General features: G+C 46.3%; 1 protein-coding gene and 1 pseudogene across 1 annotated transcript; one reads left to right on the forward strand and one right to left on the reverse strand.

Moving 5' to 3' along the window:
• Window positions 1-1,516: 1,516 nt before the first annotated feature.
• LOC120674540 lies at window positions 1,517-3,186 on the forward strand (annotated as a pseudogene).
• Window positions 3,187-4,539: 1,353 nt separating this feature from the next.
• On the reverse strand, window positions 4,540-10,083 carry LOC120674541 (histone deacetylase HDT2-like). Its single transcript, XM_039955706.1, has 9 exons — window positions 10,071-10,083; window positions 9,815-9,885; window positions 9,503-9,714; window positions 9,310-9,389; window positions 9,008-9,192; window positions 8,836-8,923; window positions 8,690-8,743; window positions 4,746-4,866; window positions 4,540-4,675 (listed from the first exon to the last, which is right to left on the reverse strand). Exons 1-9 carry the CDS (start codon window positions 10,081-10,083, stop codon window positions 4,618-4,620), a joined length of 882 nt encoding a protein of 293 aa, XP_039811640.1. The 3' UTR covers window positions 4,540-4,617.
• Window positions 10,084-10,328: the final 245 nt, after the last annotated feature.

The raw sequence follows: 10,328 nt of genomic DNA on the forward strand, positions 1-10,328 counted from the left end.
GCCTCGCTTCGAAAGTACAGAACTTCATCACCACCCCTTAGGGCGAGTCAAGTAGTCACGGAGAAACGGGATGCATATGTTTACTTTTGGTGGTCTCACGTTGAGCTCGACTGACTATATGTAGGTGGGGCAGTTTTGTAGTTCGAGGCGGGGAGGGGAAGGGTTGGTGCGTGGGGTCCGACGGGGCCTACGCGTGCCGTGTTGGTTAGGTCCACCTTGCAAGGTTAAATCGAATCGATTCGCCGTGTCTCGCGGTTATGAGGGCCTTGATCTCTTTGCTGCATCGTAGCAAAATGTTAGAATGTGGGTTATATATATATATAATGTTGAACATATTGAATTATTCTTGATTGCGCCACCATATTTGCTATAGTTTGTTTATGCAAATATTGGATTAGGGTTAATTTGTATAGAATCTGGAGCTAAAATATGGAAATTAAGGACTCACTTTAGTCGCTATTTTTTACAAAATAATCACCAGCCAAAGGCCTTGCATGTCTAGGTATGTGGGCTAAGTTATACCCACTGGTCGGGTAAGTCTTGCTGAGTATTAGTTGCACAGGGTTTGTTGTTTACCCTATTTCAGGTTTAGGAAGTAACTAGGTGTCATATCGGTGGGCTCGATGTGGCGCCTTGTCTTCACGTCTCGGTAGCTCTCGATTTATTTAGTTTGTTTTATTTATTCTCTAGTAAAAATGCTCTGTAAGTTAGATTCTTTTCCGCTGCTATCTTTTCGTTTGTAAATTTTAAATTTAAAGCTGCTTTGTAAATGTCTTAATATTATTTACTATTTTGTAAGATTTTATCGTGTTGGTACCCTCTGCGCTTGCCTTTGTGCGGGACTTCTGGTGTGTTTCGATCGGCCTGTGGGTTGGAAACAGTCTGTCAAGTTACACTTAATTAAGCTAATGCGTCAAAGGATGGCGGTTACGGTTAATTAAGCGCTTTAACTCGGCGGGTCTGTCACAGCTGGTATCAGAGCTGATATGCACCAGGGGCGTACCAACTTTATTATTGTGGTGTTTTCAAAAACTAAAAAAAATAAGTTTCAGGAAATACGTTTCCTTGCGCTTAAGGGACTAGGAGAGATTTGACCGTAAGCCGTATATAGAGTAGATTATGTCGGGTGACTAGATATATATAATAGCAACTAACTTTCAAGCAATTATCATTCTTGAATGTAAATATATATAATGTCATTCTTCTGCAGGTACACTAACTCCGCTGACGTAGGGAAAAGTTAGTAGTACACGGCTAGTATATAGGGAGAGTACGTATTGTGCCACCGAAGGATATCCGTATATCCATAGTGTGATTGGCAAAAAACAAACTCCTCGGCCTCTGCAACCCTATCACCGGTGAGCGCCACGCTCTCCCGCCTCTGGAGGGCCCCGACCTTGGTCGCTGCGACAGCTACGCCATTGTCACGGCCGCTGACAACAGCGACCTCGACGGGAAGCAGACAGCAGGACGCTTTGAGTTCTCACAGGTGCTGCTCATCACCATCACCACCCAGATGGAAAGCGACGAGGACTACGCGTACCTCCACTCAGTGGCGGAGCCAGGGGGTGCTGGGGGTGCTCCAGACCCCCTACTCCCATAGAATCCATGGAGCCCCCCAAAGCCCCCCAACATTTTTCAAGCACGAGTGAAGAAGAGGAAGAAGAAAGGAGGAGAAAGAAGAAGAAAAAAGGAAGGAAGAAGAAAAAAGGAAAATAAGCCCCCCTCAATTTGAATCCCAGCTCCGCCACTGCCTTCACTCGTACGGTCGTACCCCGCCGGCACTTGCAGCTGGAGCACGCCCACCATGTGCCTTGACGGTTCCCAATTCTCCATGGTCGGCGAGAGGTCTGTCATCGTTCACCGCAGCGCGACGCACTGGCTGTGCATCGATCGACCTTTCCGACCGGGGAGATGGCGAGTGCCTGCTGTACAAACTCAGCGCGGGCGTCGTGGGCACTACTGCGGCCTGCAGCACATCACCGCACGCCTCCTTGGCAAAGACCGTGATCCGTGGCGGGGGATCACCGCGCCTCTTCGTCAGCACAGACAGCAAGCTTTCGGTCGCTTGCGTGTATCTCTTGCACGTGACCGTTTGGACGCAGCAAGGCGGAGACGAGAGTGGCGGCGGCGGCGGCGACACGCCCGCGACGTGGCTCCGCACTGCCGTGATGAGAATACCAATGGCGGGGCCGAACCCTGGCCCGCTATGCGAGCCCTACGGGAGGTGCACGTGGCTTGACTTCAACGGCGGGTCAATGCTCGTGCTCCCGGCGAGCGGCGGCGTCCTGGTCATGGACCTCGAGAGGAAGGTGGTGGAGATGGTCATGGGCTGCTTGCTGCCCCAAGAATTCAGTAGTGAAAGGTATCAAAGGAGTTATCGTGGGTCGACGTGTGTGGCGTACGAGATGGACTTGGTGGAGTTCTTTGTGCGCCAGCTAGGTAGGTGGTCTATGCAGGTAGGGAGGGGTCTATCTATAGAATAATTACGCATCTTAATTATGTAGTGGAAAATTAAGTGTAGCTGCAGCCTGCAGGTCGGTCGAATACGTGCTGCGAAGCAATTTTAGTTATTGATGAGTTTTGACTAGTGATTATCATGTTGTGGCGAATGAGGAGCTACTTGTTTCCTCATCCCATCTCACCACTCGCGCGTTGCTACTGCTCCTGTCACTGTCAAGTGCAACCGTAGCCACCACTACGGAGCAGAGAATCCACCATACAAGCCACTCGTCGCTCCTCTCGCCAAATACCCCAATGCTGTACCTCTCTGCAGTATACATGATTATCTCCATCAAGACCGGCCAGCCGGCGCGCCCCTCGTCGTCGACCTCGCCGGCTTACTCGTCTGGGTGACGTGCCCATCCACGGATGGCACGGTCCCATGCCGGTCCTGCACGTGCCGCGCGGCCAACCGCAACCAGGAGCCCGCGCCGCTGCCGGTACCTACACAGACGCCCCGACTGTTTCGGGGGGCCAACCGTGAGCCAGGCGGGCAGCTGTGGCTGCGCCTGCACCGGCCACCACCCCTTGCATCAATCCGGTCACCATCGAGTGCTCCAATCCAATGGCGACCTCACAGGCATGGCGATGTCGGCCAACGCCACCGACGGCCGGAACATGTTGTACCCCGTGGAACTCTCCAACACCGTCGTCGGCTCTCGTGCGCACCCGACCGCCTCCTAATGAGATTGCTCCCTGCGGGCGTGCGCCACCAGCGTCGCGGGCTTCTCCCGGTGGCCGCTGTTGCTGCCGTCGCGGTGCGCGTTCGGCAACAAGTTCACCCTGTGCGCGCCGGACTTGGGGTCGCACCTCCCCGACCTCACCTCCACCATCCTGTAGCAGCTCTCCACTCTCGTCGCGGCGCGCGTTCGGCAACAAGTTCGCCCAGTGCCCGCCAGACTTCGCCTTGTTCGACAACACGTCGGTGAACCTGAACCTGGGGCTCCGGTACCTCCCTGATCATCTAGGTTCGGTGAACCTGGGGCTCCGGTACCTCCGCTGATCATCTAGGTGCGCTGGAACCATATCGTCCAGGTGGTCCCACCCCACCGTGCCCTCGACCTCGATGTCAGCACAGACCGCGATGCCGTGGCGCTGAGAACGCCGCGTGACGCCGTACATGACTATGCGCCGCCCACCGGCCGTCGATGACCGCCAGGTACGCCACGTCGGGCGCCAGCAAGTTGGACCTGAACAGGCGAACACCGTCCAGTTCCCGCCCCCACTCGGCGCCGTCATCAGGTCCACGGCCGGCACCGCGTACCCAACCCGAACGCGCTGTTGAAAGCATAGCTCGAACGGCGCCGTGGTTCTGTGGAACACGTCAACGAACGGGCGGTGCACGTCGCGCGCGCAGGACGGTGTAGGGCAGCCGTGTCGTTGATACATTTTCTTGTACTCTGGCGATATTATTCTTGTGTGTGTGTGCCCAAGATTACAGGGATGAAGACGACAGTAAGAGTACAGATGAGGATGAGTTCATGCCTGTTAGTCACGCGCTGCTGCTCGGCCAACCTGTTAGGTTCAGTGCCAACGAACAAGTATTGTACTTGTGGTGTCACGTCGAGCCCAGAACGAATTGTTCAACACATAACTAGGTAACGTGCATTCTTCTCGAGTCCAACGATTCAACATATAATCAGGTAACATGCATTCTTCACGAGTTCAACGATTCAACACAACACATAACTATGTAAGATTGCATGCTCTGGTACTCGGCGCATTCTTCGCGAGCCCAGAACTACCCAGATCCAGGCTACGCACATTCGACATATATCAGAAACCTTGACAAAGCATGCAATGAACACATCATCTCAGATATAGTAATATCCCAGGTTTACGCCGAAAAAGCATGGCCATAGCATTTGTGAATAGAATAGAGCTACTATCTCGCTGTCACTCCCAGATAACAAAGACTGTCACTCGCGGGTTAAGACAAACATCGTCCACCGACAACCAAAAGTGGGCATGTTCCCAACTTAATGGTATATCCCATAGTCAAAAGTAAGATTGTTGAGTGCCTGAGTCTTTTAGTTCAAAAAAGAGATTGCTGAGTCTGCTCACTAAATGAGGCGCAGCAGCATCCACATCATCCGTAGAGAATACACAGATACTCTACGCTTCATGCTTTTCCTTCGTATGAGGTTCCAATGCTGACTGGCTGCCAAAAGTCCTGAACCATGGACAAACTATTAACAATGTTTCTAAATGCATCAAAGAAAAAAGCTGCAAGCTACACATACGTGCTGCATGACTTGCAGGCATGGCTACCAGGTATGGGAGACTTCTCATTTGACTTACTAGAACATAATGCGCGCGTTGCGCGCTCTATCATCAGTATCTTGATTCCAAGTAAAAATATCTCTATATATGAGTAAATATAACTTAAAATTTCATATGGGAATATAGAAGTGTACATAGTAGCAACAAAGATTGCATACATATTGTGACATAGCTATTCATAGATTAGAAATCTAGTACAACAATGCTTTGAATGACAGGCAAACACGTAGCAATTATCTCATGCAAATATATATCTTAACAGCGGACTGCCGATAGGTTCTGGCAAACCATATATTACAATTGATGATCAGCATTGGTAACTACCAAACATTTTAGTAGGTAGGTCAGAATGCTAATCCAAATAAAAGCAAGTACTAATATATTAAAGAGGAAGTGGGAAATAACACAGTTTGCAGCCATAAAAGTATCCAAAAGAGAGTGAATTGATGTTGAGGATCAGATTATAAAACAGCTGAATATAGTTCATGTAGTAGCAATTCAGCCGATGTAGGCCTAGGCGTGGCTGCGACTGTTGAAACACAAAATGAGCTGATTCGTGTCTTCTTTCTAGGCATCAGCGCTGAAACTGTAAATATAGTTATCGAGAACAAATGTTAGTTATAAAATAGTTGAAGATAACATGAAGCAACAATTCAAGGTGTTTACAGTGACAAGCGGCTACCTCACACTAAGAAAATAGCAAATATGATATCCAAAATGATATGTGAAGAAAATAGCAAGGATGATATGTATTGTATAAGCAGGAGGACATGTAAACATGGTAGGAGCACCTAAATAAAAAATATTTTTGCAAGGGAAAATATTTTTGCAAGGGTAAGTGAAGAAAGAATATTTGGTGAATAAGGAAAATTATGTTCATAATATTGTGATGTAGAAAATGCATAAATTGGTGAGGATTAATTATTAAAGATAATAATTTTTGATCAAGTGTAGGTATCTGTAGTTGATCTATCTGTTTTATTTAGAAGTTTGTAGCAAGGGCATACCTAGTCTTGGAAGTGTCATGGACACATCCATCATCTTCATCTTCATTGTCTTCATCAAGCAGCAATTTCCTTGTAATTTTTTTGCTAGGTGAGGGGCGGGACCTAAAATTTGTACATGTTAGATATAAGATTATTATCTGACATGTTACAAAAAAAACAAATTTGTCAACAGTGGAAGCATTAAATTCAGAACTATTAGCAGCTAACCAAACAAGGCACTGTATATGGGGAAGACCACGCTTTTGGAACTCGACGGTGTACAGAACTGTTGAAAGTAGATTAAAATAAGGTTAAACCAACAAAGGAAAAGGTAACTCTATGATTATACTACAAACTACTGACCTGCTTTTATGGGTCCAAATGTTTTTCCTTCCCTAATATCTGCTATAAATTCATCTACTTTCATATGGAATACTTGCAGGATTAAATCAGAACGATCACATGGTTGCTGTCCTGGTTCAGAGCACAGTGCATCGCCTATTTCTCTCCATTTTGTGTTGCATGTGAAGGTGACAAATAGGTCAGGTAGGCCATGGACTCTGTAGATGGCAATTGCATCTTGATAATTCATTACAAAATACCTCCTACAGATGGTAAGGACTATTGTAGTTCAGTAAAAATAATCTCAATACAATATTATAGCAACAGTATGAGCAAGCGTACAACTAAGACACATGAATAGAACTAAGTTGGTCACACTATGAAATCGTGATCCCTAAAGCTAGAAACTGAGAGGCTTGCGCAGAACTAAAGAGAAAGTTTGAAGAAACCATAGAGAAACATGTAAAAATTGTCGGCCATATGGCATTATCGTTTTTCTAAGAGTTTGTACTTGACTGGATGATTACTCTTTCTGTCAATAACCGGGAAAATGGAATAGTTGGTGACCACTCTATGGTAAGTTTCAAGAATTCACCTTTTGCAATGCTAAGACAACAACCACCCGAAGATTTAGGCAACAACAGACATAAACTCTTCTCCTTGCAATAGCAATAAAGACAATATATAAGTGCAAAAAAGCATATCAAATTAAAGCAAAAGAATTTATCTCAAACATGCCAAATTGTAGGAACACATGTTCTAGGCAGGTTAATGTGAAGAAACATTCCTTTTCATGTTAACCAAGCTATCTTTCATAAACTTAAGAGCAAACACTTTTCTGCAGCTATTATAAGATCTCCAAACACCTACTCCTAATTATCTTGCTGAATTAAATTAATTTGATTGTGCATTTTTAGCGGATGGCTATTTGTGCGTATGCAACTGATTCTGAACGAATTTGGTACACGAGGAAAAGGTTTGGCTATGTGCTTTGAGTAAGCTGCCCACCCGGTAGCTATGTTATAGACAACACCCTTATTTTTTATTAAAAAGTTTATCTTAAATAATTTCCTGCAGATATAAGAGCTCATCTGCTTCTATCTATAAAACATGAGGCAACAACTACTTTGCAGGCAACAACCAAAAATAACTCATGCATATAAAGCCACCATAACGTAACTAAGGTAAGGAATAGAGCATCTGCAAGGGTTAAAAAAGCGAAAAGAAATTGTAGAAACTACAAACTGATTGAAGGAGAAAAAAAAGAACCTGATTCAAGGGTCATCTTTTTTCTCCACTCCTCAGTTGAACCTGCAAACAAAACCAAGGGAAATACATTCTAATCACGCTCAGTAAAGGGCTGCAGCTTGTGGATGAAGAAAAAACAGGATCAAAGAAGATGAGATGAACTCACCTTGAAAGGCTTCAATCCGGCTATTGCTATTTAACCCTTATCCTTCCAGGTCGCCTGACGCCATCGCGGTACCTACAGGCAGCCACATCGAAACCTTGCAGATTAGGCCAAGGCAGAAACCCAAAAAGCAGCAGATTAGGCAGAAGGCAAAACTCAAAATCAGGACACCACACGGTCGGAGAGAGGAACGGAAGGAGAAGAAAGATGCGGACCTCACAAATGTCTATGCTCTGGTCTGGGAAGGCGTAGGAACTAGAGGGAAGAACAGAGCAAAACCAAGCTGTTGTTAGGGTTTGGGCTTGAGGCGAGATTGAACAGGCAGTGGGGGGAGGGGAGAGCTAGTGGAGGGGGAGGGGAGGTACTTATCTCGGTGACAGTCGCACGGCTGGGGCGAGGGCCAGTACACGCCGATGGGATGGCACAACTTTCGCCAACTGCTCCGATGAGACAGCCCAGCCTCGGCATCAGAAATGAGAGGGAGGGGCACATGCCTGTAGGGGGTCAGTAGCAGAGAGAGGCAGCCTCGGCATCAGCACGGAGAGGGAGAGGGAGCATGCCTGTACAGGGGAGAGGCAGCAGAGAGAGGAGGGAGCACAAGCGCCTGAGCCGCGCCGTGCCTCCTGCTAGTACTCCGACGGGATGGAGCACGGCGGTGAGGAGGCTGCAGGAGAATCTGAGGAGATAGCAATCGATTGCCTAGGGATGGAGCGGTCCATGACCCTATCAGCCTTTCCCACCGTCCTCTTTTTTTTCTCTTTCAGGTATACAACTTCCACCACGATCCTTGTCCATGCCTGTTAGGACCAGGTTAATTGGAGGCCCACCGTCCATTGAGCGAGCTGGCGCAGCTGCAGGTCTGGAGGTGGCAAGCAGAGGAGGAGGAGCGCTACCTTGGGCCCTCTCTCTCTTGCAAATCGTGGGCTGCGCAAATCCTGCGTTGAGGCAGCCAGCTCGCGTGCCGCAGCAGTACTCCTCCGCTCGAGCGTCTGCGCAGTAAAGCAGCCGTACCCGTAAAATACTCCTCCGCTCAGAGGTCCGCAAGCAGCAGCAGAGGCCGTACCCATCAATCGTTCCCAAGTGAGAGAAGTACCATGAATCGCTCCCGAGCGAGGAGGAGGAACCTCTCTTTAAGAAACCCGATTGTCAGTTGCTAGGGTCTTGCCACATTGGTCTGCAGGAGTCTTGCTGTCCTGCTCCGCAGGAGTCTTCTTGTCACCTGTGGTAAATGAAAATTTAGCAAAATATTCATGTGCTAACTTTACATTTTCATTACTAAGGCTTCAAGAACACAAAAGGAGAGTAGAGCACCTGTTCTCTGGCCAGATGGTTCAGCCTTTGCCTTCTTACTAGAAGGTGTCATAGTTTCACTTACTCTCTTCTTGCTAACTACTTCAGGCTACAATATAACGAATAAAGAATAAATAAGGTCAGACATGATTGCAACAAGAATAAAGGGCAAGTGAAAGTATATGGTGCACACCTTCTTTTGTGTAGATCTCTGTTCCTCCAAATCCTCAGTTTCATCTTCAGAGTCATCTGTGACATTTGCACCACTGGATGTTTCTTCATCAATTGACTCATCCTCAGACATTTCACTATCTGAATCATCAGTGAAATCATCATCAACATCTTGTTTGTCATTTTTGCCATCCATCACGGAAACCTCTGCAGCAGGTTTTGTTTAGAAAAAGAAAATAAGTGACAGTCATGGAACAGAGTAAGTACACCCAACATCAATGCATAGTGAAGTTCATAGTGCAAGAAGACAAGAAAATCACTTACTAGTTTTATCATTCTTCATCAGGATTTCATCAGTTTCCAGCTCTTCATTTGAACTAATTTCATCCTCACCAGAATTAGAAGTGACTAAAGCAACATGCCGGTTAAGGAAAGGAAAACTAACAATTAACAGATTTCAGATTATTTTAAACAGATTTGACTAAACTGAAAACAACAGTACATATGAAAAGGATATCCAATGATAGGAATTGGCGACCTATAGCCACACAAGAAGACACTAGTAGTTTTTGAACTGTGTGATTGCTCAAAATCTTTCTCAAATATCAAGTCACACATAATCTGAGGGTGCTTCTCAACTGACATTGTTCCAAGGACTAACTTCTTATCATTAACCTCGACATAAACAACTACATTCTCACTCCCTTTCTTTATTTCCCCCAGTGCAGCCTAAAACAAGATGGAAACATCAAATCAGCAAAGGGACCTCAGATAAACCTACTAAGAATATAACGCGAAAAGGAAGTGATAAAAAGTGAATGATGTAAACCTGTGAGAGGTGGATAACATAACCCTGACCAGTGTTGAAAGAAACCTTGGATCCAGGCTTCAGTTCTTCACCTGTATGATTCAAGTCAATTCTTAAATTCACTACTGCAAACAAGGAAATGAGGACTGAAAGCAAAACAATGAATTGATCAACCCTTAATGCACGTAGCAGAGAGGAGCAATGAGTGAGAAGTTGAACCCCAAATCGCACTGAGCAGATGAGGGGAGCATTGAGGGAGAAAGAGTGAAGTGATTACCCCAGAATTCCATTGCATTCCAAGTAGAACCCAAGTAGATTGAGGGCAGTTGTCCATCTGCATCTTCACCCTTGGAAGCTGCAACATTTTGTACACGGACTCAACATGAATGCATAATGAAGTCCATGGTGCAAGATGTCAAGAAAATCACTTACCAATTTCATCATTCAGCAGTGGAATTTCATCAGGTTCCAGCTCTTCATCTGAATTAATTACATCCTTGCTTGAATCAAACGTATATAAAACAGGATGCTAGTT

The sequence above is a fragment of the Panicum virgatum genome, chromosome 5N, assembly GCF_016808335.1.
Source record: "Panicum virgatum strain AP13 chromosome 5N, P.virgatum_v5, whole genome shotgun sequence".
NCBI lineage: Eukaryota > Viridiplantae > Streptophyta > Magnoliopsida > Poales > Poaceae > Panicum > Panicum virgatum.

Coding starts and splice junctions, on each gene's coding strand:
- LOC120674541 (XM_039955706.1), bottom strand. Junction 9,390..9,502: donor TCGCCAATTCCTATCATTGG/ATATCCTTTTCA, acceptor TGCTTTAGTCAC/TTCTAATTCTGGTGAGGATG. Junction 9,193..9,309: donor GATGAAGAATGATAAAACTA/GTAAGTGATTTT, acceptor AACCTGCTGCAG/AGGTTTCCGTGATGGATGGC.